Source organism: Babylonia areolata, chromosome 30 (assembly GCF_041734735.1).
Source record: "Babylonia areolata isolate BAREFJ2019XMU chromosome 30, ASM4173473v1, whole genome shotgun sequence".
Lineage (NCBI taxonomy): Eukaryota > Metazoa > Mollusca > Gastropoda > Neogastropoda > Buccinidae > Babylonia > Babylonia areolata.
Genome location: NC_134905.1, coordinates 12,769,296 through 12,784,713, shown reverse-complemented (window position 1 = coordinate 12,784,713; position 15,418 = coordinate 12,769,296). Strand labels below are relative to the sequence as shown.

The following is a 15,418-nucleotide window of genomic DNA, read 5'->3' as shown; positions in this document are numbered from 1 at the left end:
CTTATGGCAGATCTTAAAGCCGCATTCACATAAAAGAAAGAAAGAAAGTATACTAAAATGAGTGTTCGAAAACATACACAAACCGATATAATGTAACATAAATAGATAAATAAATCAAACAAACACACAAATTGGATGCTGCGCCCCTGTCTCCAAGGTTAAAAGCAAATAACTATCCATTGCGTCAACACACATTTCCACTCATCTTTACAGAAGTTCAGACGTCAGTGACCCAACAGATGAGCACAACACAACGCAGCACAAAGGCATACACACAAACGTGGTCAAACTGTGCCGTGAAGACAATAGCAGATAATGGGTCTCATCTCTTCTCTTTATGCGATTGACGCCTCTGGTGGAGGTGCTGAATACGCCTCTCCTCAAACACCACAACTCCTTTGTAAAAAGCTAGTCGCCAGGCGTCCTTTCTACTGAGATGGCGTATACTGGTATTTTACGTCTGTGGGGTACACGTTAACCCCGATCCTAATGTTAAATTTGTAAGCACTCCTGGGTGCAGCTCGGAGAAGGGAAAATGACTACTTCTTGCAGCGACTGTCGGATTGGCGACAGTAACCAGCAGGTTACGCTGTCGTCTGCATAGAGAAATCACGTTTCGAACCACAACTGGTATTGCTGCGACACGATAGCACCATTTCGGCTGTGTTTGGGTGCAAAAAACTACACAAGGGTTTTACTGTTCTGACCCAGAAGGCTAGAAAACAACGACAATTCTTTCTTTTTTTTTTAATTATATTTTTAAAAGAGTTCTAAAGTGGGCATCTAACTTTTCCTGAACAGTTCACCAAAACTGTTAACATATGGACATGGCCGTAGTTGTGGGCCGAATCAAAGCTCAACGTGTGCGTTCCCATGAATCCGGCACCAGTTTCAGTTTCTCAAGGAGGCGTCGCTGCGTTCGGACAAACAAATCCATACACGCTACACCACATCTGCTGGGCAGATTCCTGACCTGCAGCATAACCCAACGCGCCAGTCAGACCTGGAGTGCATGCATGTATATTTGTCTCGGCCCACCTAACAAAGTGGATTTCTTCCACAGAATTGTGTCAGAGGACAACACTCTCGTTGTCATAAGTTCTTTTTTCAGTGCGCCAAGTGCGTGCTGCACACGGGACCTCGGTTTATCATCTCGTCCGAATGACCAGACGCTCAGTTTGATTTTCCAGTCAAACTTGGGAGAAAGGGCGAGAGCGGGATTGGAAACCAGACCCTCATGGACTCTCTGTATCGGCAGACAAGCGTCTTACCATGCTGCCACCTTCCTGCATGGGGAGGGAAACAAGACGCCACTCTCATGCGGCATGGTGGCTCAGTGGTCGCGCGTTCGCCTAGGAAGCCAGAGAATATGTGTGCAGTTGACCGGATCCCAGTGTTCTCCCCCACACCCCTCCAGCAGACCTTGAGTGGTGGTCTGGACGCTAGTTATTCGGATGGGACAATAAACCGCGGGCCCCAAGTACAGCATGTACTGAGCGCACGTAAAAGAACCCATGGCAACACAAAAAAAGGGTTATCGTTGGCGAAGTTCAATAGAAAAACACCCTTTGATATGAAAACAAATGTACTGCTGACAGAAAAAATAGACGGGTGGCACTGCACTGCAATCACAAGCTCTCCACGGGGAAAGCAGCCAGAATTTCGTACAGAGAAATATGTTGTAACTAAAGAGTAGTAATAAACATACTGGCAACACAATACAATACAATACAACACAACACAGCACAGTACAGCACAATACAGCACAGTACAGTACAGTACAGCACAGTACCCTCAGCAGTACAGTACAGTACAGTACAGTACAGTGCAATGCAACGCAGCACAACATAATACACTGGCAACACATTCAGCACAACAAAATAAAATACAGCACAACACAACGGCACAACACAAAACAACACAATACAGTACAGCCGTACAGTGCAATGCAACGCAACGCAACGCAACACAGCACAGCACAGCACAGCACAGCACAACACAGCACAGCACAGCACAACAATCGCTCACGCACTGGATGGTGAGGAAACAAAACACTGCTGTCAGCCGAGTCTGTGGCACGCGCCGGCAACGCGTTAACAGCAAGCTGTAATCAGGGGAGAAAAGCAACAACAAGCCGTGAACAGCACAGGGCAGAAAAGCGACTCTAGAGTCTCTCTAGGGACCCTCCTCTTCCACGTAAAGTCTCTCTAGGGACCCTCCTCCTCCACGTAAAGTCTCTCTAGGGACCCTCCTCTTCCACGTAAAGTCTCTCTAGGGACCCTCTTCCTCCACGTAAAGTCTCTCTAGGGACCCTCTAGGGACCCTCCTCCTCCAAGTAGAATCTCTCTAGGGACCCTCCTCCTCCACGTAAAGTCTCTCTAGGGACCCTCCTCCTCCACGTAGAGTCTCTCTAGGGACCCTCCTCCTCCACGTAAAGTCTCTCTAGGGACCCTCCTCCTCCAAGTAGAATCTCTCTAGGGACCCTCCTCCTCCACGTAAAGTTTCTCTAGGGACCCTCTTCCTCCACGTAAAGTCTCTCTAGGGACCCTCCTCCTCCAAGTAGAATCTCTCTAGGGACCCTCCTCCTCCACGTAGAATCTCTCTAGGGACCCTCCTCCTCCACGTAGAGTCTCTCTAGGGACCCTCCTCCTCCGCGGAACGCCACATCCTGATCAGGAATTGCTGCTCTTCCATTCTCTCCAGCACTGGGCGCATTCGTCCGTCCAGCAGTCCAAAGATGCCCCCTGCAAAGGCCCGCAACACAGGTCGTGTAAATTGTCGTGATAAACAAAGGTAAACAGAACATAGGTTTTTTCTCCGCTTTTTTTTTTTTTTTTTTTTTTTTTTTTTTACAGACTGATGCATACATGGAGAGCTGGAAAGAAACGTTCAGAAACGTAGGGCCGGATAAGATGGATAGACATGTGAAAGTAAACGTCGGTGAAATGGTGATATACCAATACCTACATACACACGCGCGCGAGCGAACACACACACACACACACACACACACACACACACACACAAATATATATATATGGAGAGAGAGAGAGGGAGATACACAAATACAGATATATGGATATAGATATATACGACTGTTGTTTTTGTTTGTTTTGTTTTGTTTTTGTTGTGTTTGTGTGTGTGTGTGTGTATGTGTGTGTTTTGTTGTTGTTGTTGTTTTTGTTTTGTTTTTGTTTTTTTTGGGTTTTTTGGGTGTGTGCGGGGGGTGATAACTTTTGAAAGATACCATCACAAATTCTGCAAGTGAGCATTTCCTTTATCTTTCTCCAATACAAAATTATGTTTTGAATTAATAACAACAACAGAATGAGCATCCAGTAAACACAGATGAGTGAACAAGTTTTCAGTTCCAGTTTCATGGAGTCAAAGCGTGCGGGCTGTTCCATAAACGACACACCACAATCCACTGTTGGACAGATAGAAAAACACAAAAGGAGCAGATCTGTGAGAGTAAAAAAACAAAACCCCACCAACTTCCCACCAGCCTGTACTGATGGATACAGAGAACACGCTCTCCTTCAAAAGCCGAGAGGTGGTGCATTTTATGGAGGAGCCAAAGCGTGTGGACTGTTCCATAAACGATACACCACAATGTACTGTTGGAAAGTGAAAATGAAATGATAAATTTTAAAAAAAATAAAAAAGGAAAAAAAGGAGCAAATGCATGAATGAGAAATAAACATCACCAACCAACAACCAACCTGTATGGATATAGAGAACACGCCTTCCTTTGAAAGCTGACGGGTTGTTGCGCATTTCCTTCACCATGCCCAGAGTTGTCTTTCCATTGTAGGACGGGTCCAGAACTATTGACGTCTCGGCTGCAACACGCTGGATGAATTCTGGAACATGTTTCGACAGTCCTATTTACCCGGTGCAATTTTTTCCGTATTTTGTGCACAAGGGACGGGCGCAATAGCCGAGTGGTTAAAGAGTTGGACTTTCAATCTGAGGTCCCGGGTTCGAATCTCGGTAACAGCGCCTGGTGGGTAAAGGGTGGAGATTTTTACGATCTCCCTGGTCAACATATGTGCAGACATGCTAGTGCCTGAACCCCCTTCGTGTGTATATGCAAGCAGAAGATCAAACACGCACGTTAAAGATCCTGTAATCCATGTCAGCGTTCGGCGTGTTATGGAAACGAGAATATACCCAGCATGCACATCCCCGAAAACGGAGTATGGCTGCCTACATGGCGGGGTAGAAACGATCATACACGTAAAGGCCCACTCGTGTACTCGCGTATGAGTGAAGGTGGGGGTTGCAGCCCACTAACGAAGAAGGACACAGGGGACTTTAAAAAATACCAGTCCATTTAAGCTTAGAATACATGACAATGTGTATTATGAATGTGCAATCTGAAGATCAATGTGCGATGCGATATGCGCAATGTTAACGTTGACGTCTTTTAACATATTCATATTTACAATTACGATGTAAATAGTTATTGATTAGAAGGTCTTGCGAATATGTGAAATACTTTTATCTCGAAAACTTATATGTGTTTATTGCTCATGTTTAATCAATAGTAACAACAAATCAAATCAAATTATGGTGCTTAGAGCCTTGCAACACTAACAACAACAGCAACAACAACAAAAATAACAACATCAACAGTAGCAACAACAACAACAACAACAGTAGCAGCAGCAACAACAAGAGCAACAGTAGCAACAACAACGATGACGATGTACTAATTTTTCGCATACAAAGATGTTGTCCACTATCATAGAGGCAGACAATGAATTGTGAGTGAATGGCAAAGTAAAATTGTGAAAGAAGAGGAAAAAAACAGAAGTCGATCTAGAAAGTTAGTACATAAATAAATAGATTTAAAAAAAAAGAATAAGTAAATGAATGAATGAATAAATAGACAGATAAATAAATAAGTTGAAACTGAAAAAAAAGAAAAAAAACAACTCCCCACCCAGTTCCTCGTCAGTGGAGAGAGCGTACCCCCTGCCCAAGTGCCCGTCCACAAGACGCAGCAAGTCACGTGACCTGAGGTGCCCCAGCCCCAGCTCCTCAAGAGTGGTGTCCAAGAACTTGTAGAAATGGGCGGCATCCTCGGACACGCAGATACCGTGTACCCTGTGCGCCGGCAAAGACAACTGTATCGTATCACATTTTACCCCCGAAAACGGAATATGGCTGCCCACATGGTGGGGTAAAAACGGTCAAACGCGTAAAAGCCCATTCGTGGGAGTTGCAGCCCACGAAAGAAGAAGAATTACATTTCGTCACAACACAAGGAGGAAAGTGGCAGATTGGTCAAGACGCTAATCTGCCTATACATTAGTCCGTGAGGGTCTGGGTTCCAATCACCCGCTCTCGCCCTTTCTCCCAAGTTTGACTGGGGTATCGAATTGAGCGTCTAATCATTCGGATGAGACGATAAACCGAAGTCCCGTGTGCAGCACGCACTTGGCAACCAGAGTGTTGTCCTCTGGCAAAAAATATGTAGCAGAAATCCGCTCTGATACGTAAACAAATACACAATATGCATGCATTCAAGGCTTGACTAAGCCCATTGCATTATGCTGCCGGTCAGGCATATGCCTAGCAAATGTGGTGTAGCGTGTATGGATTTGTCCGAACGCAGTATCGCCTCCTTGAGAAATCGAAACTGAAACTTGTCTGTTTAACATTCGCGCTGCTCTCCCCATGGAGAACTGTCGTTACAGTGCAGCGTCACCAATATTTTTATCTGCCTGCAAGCGCAGTTGCTTTCCTATCAAAGTGAAATTTTCTCCACAGAATTTTCCAAGAACAACTTTTTTTGTGCATGCTGCACACGGGGCCTCGATTTATCGTCTCATCCGAATGAATAGCATCAAGACCCAACCATTCAAGGTCTAGTGGAGTGGGGGAAAATATATTAGAGAGTATGAAATTCGAACATTCGCGCTCAGATTCCCTCGTTTCCTAAGCAGAAGTGTAACCACCAGGCCACCACTCAACAATGTAAAAGTAATTGATATTGAAACTTTGGGCTAAGAGTGTTAATCTGTCACGGGCTCGTTGGAAGGTATAAGTTTACATGCATGCACTTGCGTGTCGATTAACACAGGCAAATATGTGCCTGCACATACACATACGCTAAAACGCACGCGAACACACACACACACACACACGCACACACACACACGCACACACACACACACACACACACACACGTACGCACACACACACACACACACACACACACACACACACAAGTCACGTGATGCGCCTCACACCGATCCAACAGTAGTCAAGTCGTGTGTTTCACACAGACTGAATATCATACGGTCATCATACTGTCATCAGTCTCAATGAAAGAAAAACTGAAAAGCAAGACAGTGATATCAGTGAAGCAGATATAACTACTGCCAGTGCCAGCCACTGTAGGAAAGGTGATTTCTGACCCCTACCTGAGATGACCACCTGTCAGGTCAATAGTAATGGTCAGTTCTGACCCCTACCTGAGATGTCCACCTGTCAGGTCAATAGTAATGGTCAGTTCTGACCCCTACCTGAGATGTCCACCTGTCAGGTCAATGGTAATGGTCAGTTCTGACCCCTACCTGAGATGACCACCTGTCAGGTCAATAGTAATGGTCAGCCCTGACCCCTACCTGAGATGACCACCTGTCAGGTCAATAGTAATGGTCAGCCCTGACCCCTACCTGAGATGTCCACCTGTCAGGTCAATGGTAATGGTCAGTTCTGACCCCTACCTGAGATGTCCACCTGTCAGGTCAATGGTAATGGTCAGTTCTGACCCCTACCTGAGATGTCCACCTGTCAGATCAATGGTAATGGTCAGTTCTGACCCCTACCTGAGATGTCCACCTGTCAGGTAATTGCCGACCGCCAACCCTGCCGCTGTTCCTCCACTTCCACAGGGAAACACCAAGTCATCAAACTGCTCCAACACCCCCTGTGTCACACACACACACACACACACACACACACACACACAAACATATATATATATATATATATATGTGTGTGTGTGTGTGTGTGTGTGTGTGTGTGTGTGTGTTTTAATGCACACATATATACATACATACATAGGTGTATATTCATAAAAAGACAGATAAGACATGAGGTAGTGTTTTAGAGATATCAAGCGAACGAGAAGAAGAAGAATTGTTTTAGAGATTATTGTGCGTCAGTTAGTGAACATAAACCTCAAAGCACCTCTCCACATCAACCCACTCCACAGTAAAGCTCAATGGGATGATGCATCGGAAACATTTCACTCCTTGGAAACTGGATTGAGGAGGTTGGCACAACGGTTAAGATGCTCATCTGCCAATACAGAGAGTCCGTGAGGGTCTGGGTTCAAATCCTCTCGCCCTTTCTGCCACGTTTGACTGGAAAATCAGACTGAGCGTTTGGTCATTCAGATGGTACAAAAAGAGTAATACAATACAGTACAATACAACACAATACAATACAATGGTGCAGTGGGTTATAGGCAGATGAATCAATGCTGATTTATTCTAATTCAGTCTTCATGCCTGGAACCTTCAGCACTGCGCCGAAGATCACATGAGCTGGAAATGAAGGGCCAACCATTCAAGAGACCATCGTGCGTGCGGGTAAATGTGGGCCTGAGGCAAGGCAAACTGCCCGAGGGTAAGCAATATCCGGTATTCAGGAACACAACAGCCTACCTGCGGGTCTACAAGTCCGAAGGCAATTTACCCTTGCTATCTGACAAGGTAAATATCTGAGAGGTAAATATGGCAAATCCTTTTTTTTTTTTTTTTTTTTTTTTTTTTTTTGCATTGGTTTTGTTCAGGGAAAACGCGTTTTGCAGATAGACTGTCTTAAATACGACCCCTGATAGTTTGGTCCTTGACAGTCCAAACTGACACTGGCAGACGTCATTATATTTCATATGAATTACATATGCAGCTGTGAACTGAGTGCACTGGCAGACGATAAATGACGGAATGCCCGAAATATGCAGATCATCGAAATTCGTTTATTCCAGAGAAATATTTGAATCCTATCTTCGTTATTTCATTTTTGCAATTAGCTGAAAAGCAGGGAGGACAATGTGTCAGAACGCGAAAGTGGCCCCTACATTTGACAAGTGGCTGATTCTAATCATTGCTTTGCCACTGAAGGTTTTATTATAATTATTATTATTATTATCATTAATTGTCACACTGTCGTGTGGTGCAAAGTAAAAGAGCATGTGCAGAATGGAATCATGGGGATTTTTAATCATAGACGATTGGTTAGGTGGCTGGGTGCACTTGGTTTGTCTTGAATACGAAGATACTTAACCTTCAAGGTAAACTGTACCCGTGGGTCCCTACCATGTCAAGGGTAACTTAATTTCTGGTAAAAAAAAATTTTCAGGCAAGTTACCTGTGACATGGAAGAGACTCGTGGGTACAATTTACCTGGAAGGTTAAGTTATATTCGTATTCAAGACACGTGCAGTGCACACTCACACAGCTAACCCATCCTCTGATTAAAAATCCCCATGATTCCATTTTGCGTGTACTCTGTGCTCTTTCACATCTCACTGCACCACAGGTCAGAGCATTGTCGAGAGAGTTAGCAAAATATGGGCTGTCCACAAAGCATGCATGTTTTCCCTGAACAAAAACAACGCCACAAAAGGTTCCATCATGTTTACCCCTGCCTTGTGGGCGATCGCACTTGGCAGGTAGTAAGGGCATATTTGTCTTTGGTTAGGAAGACCCGCTGGTGGACTAGAGTGTTCCTAAAATGCTGGATACTGCTTACCTTCGGGCACTTTATCTTGCCTTACGTAGATTTACCCCCAGGTACACATTTATCCACATGCATGATAGTCTCTTGAATACGGCCCCCTGTGCGGCACTTTTCACGAGGTAAGCAGACAAAAACTGTCCTGCGTGCACATCAACTGGCCGTATAAAATCATCAGATGTTTCAAGACAGCATGCCACTGGCGATGCTAGGCTTTTTGCTCCAATTTTAATCTGTGCAGCTTCCACCACAACCCACCTGGGTTATATTTCTGTTACTGATGTTGTCGCTGCTCCACTTGTGTGAGATGTAATGAAAGTGTGTGCATGCCCATGTCAATGCAAGCAGGAAAGAATACAAGTTTTGAGTAATGTGTTGCAGGAGGCGAAAAGCTGGTTAGTGTAGTTGCATGCATGGGAGATGATGTGCGTGATTCAAGATGAGTGTGACGTGTTTGCAGCGAGTTGAAGTATGATGGGTTGATCAAGCTGAGTTGTGATACACTTGAACTGGTATTTCGGCAGGGGCATTTCTGGTTGTGTAACCACTGGCCTGACCAGTGCCCTCAGCTAAAATCAGAGATTAACATAATCTTACAGCTGGGCCAAAAGCGAGGTGTGAGCTGTATGATCAACGGTTTCTCCTCTGCACTGGGAATTCATTTACGATGACTCTCAAACTACTTCTTCTTGGTGCTGCTGCCATGGTGGCCTTTGGGAACCATTCCCAACTCCGACTGACCGAAAAACTTCTTGGCCGAGAGAGTGGGGGGATGTATCTTGAGCAAGACACTCTCTGGTGCTGCTGCCATGGTGGCCTTTGGGAACCATTCCCAACTCCGACTGACCGAAAAACTTCTTGGCCGAGAGAGTGGGGGGATGTATCTTGAGCAAGACACTCTCTGCCATAATAATAATAATGATTAAAAAAAAAAACTAAAAAAAATAAAACGACTGACAATCATACATGTACATGCTTTCTTTCTTTCCTACCTGGCGGGTGAGTTCCTCAAAGACGGTGACATAGCCAAACAGCCCAGTCTTGTTGCTGCCTCCCACGGGAATGAGGTAGCTTGGTTCCCCGCTGGTGGACCTGAATGAATGGGAGACCATTGACAATGTGACACTGACAGGGGGGAGGTGAGGGAGCATACACACACACACACTCTCTCTCTCTCTCTCACATACGCACACGCACACTCACACACACGCGCACACACACACACCACACACACCCACAAACTCGCACACACAGATACACACACACACACACACACACACAACACACACACACACACAGAGCCACACAACACTATATCCATCACATATCCCTCCCCCACAGACCCCACCCCACCCCCCTCGCCCCCAAACACCCTCACCCCCACACCACACCCACACACATACTGGATATTCTGAGCCAGCTGCTGCGTGGCTTGCAGCGCGTCCTCGTTGGAAGCACCGTTCATGAGGTAGATGTGCGCTGCACACAGGCGGTCCAACAGCACGTTGCCCTCACAACCCGCTTCCTTCTTGTCCTGTAGAAATGTTTGTATGGTTGGTTGGTTGGGTGGTTGGTTGGGTGGTTATTTATTTATTTATTTATTTATTTATTTGTTCATTTATCTATTTGTGTGTTTAATCATTTGTTTATTTACTCACTTATTCATGTATTCATTTATTTTATTTATTCTTTCATCTATGTATCCATCCATCCATCCATCTATCTATCTATCTATCTATCTATCTGTCTATCTATCTATCTATCTATCTGTCTGTCTGTCAGTTTTTATTTGTTTGTTTATTCATCTATTTATTCTTTTATGTATTCGTTTCTATCTATCTATCTTTCTGTCTGTCTGTCTGTCTATCTATCTGTCTATTTATCCATCCATGTTTATTTAGTTATCTGTTTAGTTAGTTATTCTGTTATTTGTTTATTTGAATGTTTGTTTTTGGTTCAACAATACGTTGCTCCCACAACCCACTCCCGCTGTGTGTGGCTGGAAATCGTACATTCATTCATTCATTCATTCATTCTTTTGTTCATTTATTCATCCATCCATTCATGCATCAATTAATCTATCAATTGATTTATTTTAAACTTATCTGTGTCCATCTGTCTATCTATCTGTCTATATCTATCACACACACACACACACACACACACACACACACACACACCGTGATATCACCAAGCAGAAAGAGATGGGGTGTCAAGCCCAGCTGTCTGGCACACAGGGCGACAGATCGACAGTGATTGGACTGCAGCCCACCCCACGTGATCACGTGACGGCATCCTTGGCCAATGGCGTCGGCCAGTAGAAATTCAAGTTTTCTCACCTGGAGTAACACACGTCGCGGTTTTTCAAGGAGAAATTTCTGTATGCGAAAAGAAAAAAAAAAAAAGAAAAGAAGAAAAGGGTGGTGATGTCGGTGATGAGCGTGACTGGAAGGGACTCTCTTTAATGATGTAGTGGTCATGAACAAGTTTTGTTGTTGTTGTTGTTGTTGTTGTTTTATATCTATGATAGCAATTATTTCCATAGTATGTATGATAGTCAGTCGTGTCCGACTGTGACCACCAAAACAGCAGAAGAGGCAACTGCTGTCCTATCTGGGCTGGAATTTGATCATAGTGGAGAGTGCCTTGCCCAAGTTACACCCCCACTGTCTAGGCCAAGAGGGTTTTAGGACAGTCGGCGTTGGAACGGTTCCCAAAAGCCAAACTAGCCCCCAAGGCTGCAGCACTAAGAGCCAGTGCAATTTTGCTTCCTAGTTTGAGAGTCATAGTCATTCATAAAAGACTAAGCTGTAAATAACTTCCCATTGTAGTGGAGAAACCATTGATTATATACAGCTCTCAATCTGTTGATTGATTATATATAGCTCTCAATCTGTTGTTGGCCCAACTAAAAGCTCATGTCAATCTGTGATATACGCCGAGCCTTAGGCACAATAGAATATAACAGCAGAAACAAGCTAACTGAAGAAGGCTTACAGAACTAATGTCAGCAGTGGTCACTGTGACGAAGCAGCAAGGTAAAGGAGGCTTACAGAAAACATAGTGTCAGCATCGGTCACTGTGACAAAGCAGCAAAGTAAAGGCTTACAGAAAACATAGTGTCAGCATCGGTCACTGTGACAAAGCAGCAAAGTAAAGGCTTACAAAAAACATAGTGTCAGCATCGGTCACTGTGACAAAGCAGCAAAGTAAAGGCTTACAAAAAACATAGTGTCAGCATCGGTCACTGTGACAAAGCAGCAAAGTAAAGACTTACAAAAAACATAGTGTCAGCAGCGGATAGAAACAAAAACAGAGAAGTAAAGGCTTACAGAAACAGTCAGCTCGGTCACAACGGGAAAAAAAGCACAGTAAAGAAGGCTCTCTCTCTCTCTCTCTCCCTCCGTCCACCCTCTCTCTCTTTCTCCAAACACCGACTGCCATGTTCGCGCGCTCTCTCTCCCTCCCTCCCTCTCTCTCTCTCTCTACCTCCACCCTCTCTCTCTCTCTTTCTCCAACACCCACTGCTATGTTCGCACTCTCTCTCCTTCACCCTCCCTCCCTCCCTCCCTCTCTGTCTGTCTGTCTCCCCACATCTCTCTCTCTCTCTCTTCCTCTCTCTCTCTGACCTCTGACCTTGTTACCCGACAAAGCACAGCCAGTGAGGTCATCCCGTTTCACACTGACACTGAAGTCTTCAGGTACCCCGGGTACTTTCCATGGGTGGATAGGGGTGTTGGCCATGGCCAGCTGGAAACACACACACGCGCGCGCGCACACACACACACACACGAATATGACATCGATCACCCGTGACATTGTTGTCAAGAGACAAGCCATACCCTAACAATTACTGTGAGCAGAAACACCAATGCACGCATGCACCCATGCAATCGTGTATGCACGCGCGCGCGCGCGCGCGCGCACATACACACACACACACACACACACACACACACATACTCATCTGATATCATATTATATGAAAAAGACATTAAATCAAAATGCCACTTCTACTGCTACTACTACTGTTACTGCTGCTATTACAGCACACACACACACACACACACACACACACACACATAATTTTTTTTTTTTTTCTTAAACTACATTTAATGAAAAGATGTAAAACTTAAACACGAACACACACACACACACACACATTTTTTTTTTTTTTTTCTTAAACTACATTTAATGAAAAGATGTAAAACTTAAACACGAACACACACACACACACACACACACACACACACACACACACACGCACACACACACCTGTATCTTCCTCTTTGGAACATAACTGAGTTTGGCAGCCCATTCAGGTGGCTGGTATGTCTCCGTCTGTCCAAACATTCCGCACCGAACACAACCAGTTGACTGTCGAATTCAAACTGAACACTGAACACTGGCCACAGATGCTGATTTCTCTCTGTAACACACTGCGATATATCCACGGCTCACGCTGTTTTTAAGAAAGTACACTGTCGAGCATCCACACTTCAAAGGTTCAGTTTCAGATTCTCCAAGAGGCGACACTGCATTGGGCCTGGGACAAATCAATTCATACGCTGCCCCACATCAGCCAGGCAGGTACCTGACCAGCAGCATAACCCAACGCGTTTAGTCAGGCCTTGACTGCATGCATATAAATATTCATGTACCTATCAGAGTGGATTTCACCGGGAACAGAAAACAGAACATAGCGTGCTGCGCGCGTAACGTGAAACTGACGACCACGATACGTGCGCGTCTCTAGTCCCGTTAGTCGAGGCTGTCGTGATAAGTAGAGTTGAGTTGGTCGGGTTGGCATTGGCGTCGTGAAGTGGGACTGTGCCTTTTATCTGATCGTTATTTAGGTCAGGTCACGGCCACAGCAAGAACAATGTAATTTTTGTTGGTCGTAGCAAGAATGTGCAATTGATTAGACGTGTGGGGAAAAAAAAAATATATATATAATATTGTCACACACACACACACACACACACACACACACAGATATATACATGTGATAAAAACGACATCGTCAAAAAATCATTTTGAATTCCAAAGAACGCATGGCAGTTATGAAAAACATTTCTTTTCAAAGAAACTCATCACACACACACGCGCGCGCGCGCGCACGGACGCACACACGCATACCTACATGTGCACACACACACGCACACACACACACACACACACATTATGCATTCACACACCCACACACGCACGGGCGCGCGCACACACACACACACACACATGGCGAACGCGCGCGCGCACACGCACTCACTCACACACACACACACACATATAGATATATACATGTGATAAAAACGACATCGTCAAAAAATCATTTTGAATTCCAAAGAATGCATGGCAGTTATGAAACACATTTCTTTACAAAGAAACTCACACACACACACACACACGCGCGCGCGCGCGCGCGCGTGCGCGCACGAACGCACACACGCATACCTACACGTTGTGCGTGCACACACACACACACATTATGCATTCACACACGCACACGCGCACACACACACACACACATGGCTAACGCACGCGCGCGCACACGCACTCACACACACACACACACCTATGCAATACATTGGCAGGGAGAGATACTGATAAATAACCAAACAAAGCTACATGTCATTAAATCACGTGGCTACTAGAGCGCACGTCGAATACAATTACAGAGACAAAAGTAAACAACCCTGAAAAGTATACGACATACATAATCCGCAACAATCTTCATCCGTGAACACAACAGAAGGCACGGCGAAACCAAACTGCATGCAGGAAAAAAATACGTTCCTGTGCAGGTTTGCAATTAACTCTGGCATGGAGCAAAACGGTCGTGTCACAGAATCTGGCGGTGATAATGTTGCTGCTTTTTGCGGTGCAGAATGTCACCCAGGTGTATAGTCTCAAACTAGCCCCACACCCCCTTTTGAATTTTACCCCGGGGTCATTTTGGACAAGTCTCGAATGATTCCCCGGTGTCATTTGGGGCTAGTCTCGATCGGCCCGCCTTCCGTGGTTAGAAAATACCCCCCATCATCCATCCCCAACCCATCCACCCCTTTTAAATGTTTCGTCAAGCTAAATGGAAAGTTGTCTTCGTTCGTCCTTCGGATAATCATATCTATCCATCTGTCTTTGGTAATAGTTGAGTTGAAAAAAAAATGAAAAAAAGGGGTTGGGGGGATGCGGGAGGGTGAAGGGATGGGGGTGGGGGTGTAACAAGAGGCAAAGCCCTCATGACTCACTTGGGCTTTGCGCTTTATCCAGTAAAGGAATCATGGGGAGAAACCAGAAAGAGATCGAATTCGTTAAAAAATGGTCTATATCAAATATGATTTGTGTGTGTATATATATATATGAAATAAGCTTGGGAGAAAAAACGAAGAAAAAATGGCATGCAAGCAGGATCGAACCCATGCATGTTCAGTTTTGAAGCAAGCAGACAAATCCCCACTGCTGTGACGCATCTGACATCATTTTACTGAATCTAATACTGAAGGCAATGTTGACATTTTCTTCTTGTGGGATAAATAGATGTGATTGTATTGGACGTAGTAGCTACCTTTAAATCATGTTGTTTTTTTGTGTTTTATTTATTATCTCAATTATGTTTTTATTTCGGTAGTAAAGGAGACGTTGCCATCACTTCATA

General features: G+C 44.8%; 1 protein-coding gene across 1 annotated transcript in view; it reads right to left on the bottom strand.

Moving 5' to 3' along the window:
- The window catches only part of LOC143275473 (uncharacterized), a 15,343-nt gene extending 768 nt beyond the window's left edge, over nt 1-14,575 (bottom strand). The window contains exons 1-10 of the mRNA XM_076579621.1: nt 14,477-14,575; nt 13,036-13,601; nt 12,397-12,510; nt 10,941-11,099; nt 10,164-10,294; nt 9,753-9,852; nt 6,843-6,943; nt 4,949-5,112; nt 3,723-3,863; nt 1-2,744 (exon numbers count right to left, since the gene is read on the bottom strand). The exon at nt 1-2,744 is cut by the window's left edge and continues 768 nt beyond it. Of these exons, the coding sequence (XP_076435736.1) occupies nt 2,635-2,744; nt 3,723-3,863; nt 4,949-5,112; nt 6,843-6,943; nt 9,753-9,852; nt 10,164-10,294; nt 10,941-11,099; nt 12,397-12,510; nt 13,036-13,113 (1,098 nt within the window). The 5' untranslated portion in view covers nt 13,114-13,601; nt 14,477-14,575 and the 3' untranslated portion in view covers nt 1-2,634. The remainder of the gene's footprint in view (nt 2,745-3,722; nt 3,864-4,948; nt 5,113-6,842; nt 6,944-9,752; nt 9,853-10,163; nt 10,295-10,940; nt 11,100-12,396; nt 12,511-13,035; nt 13,602-14,476) is intronic.
- Nucleotides 14,576-15,418: the final 843 nt, after the last annotated feature.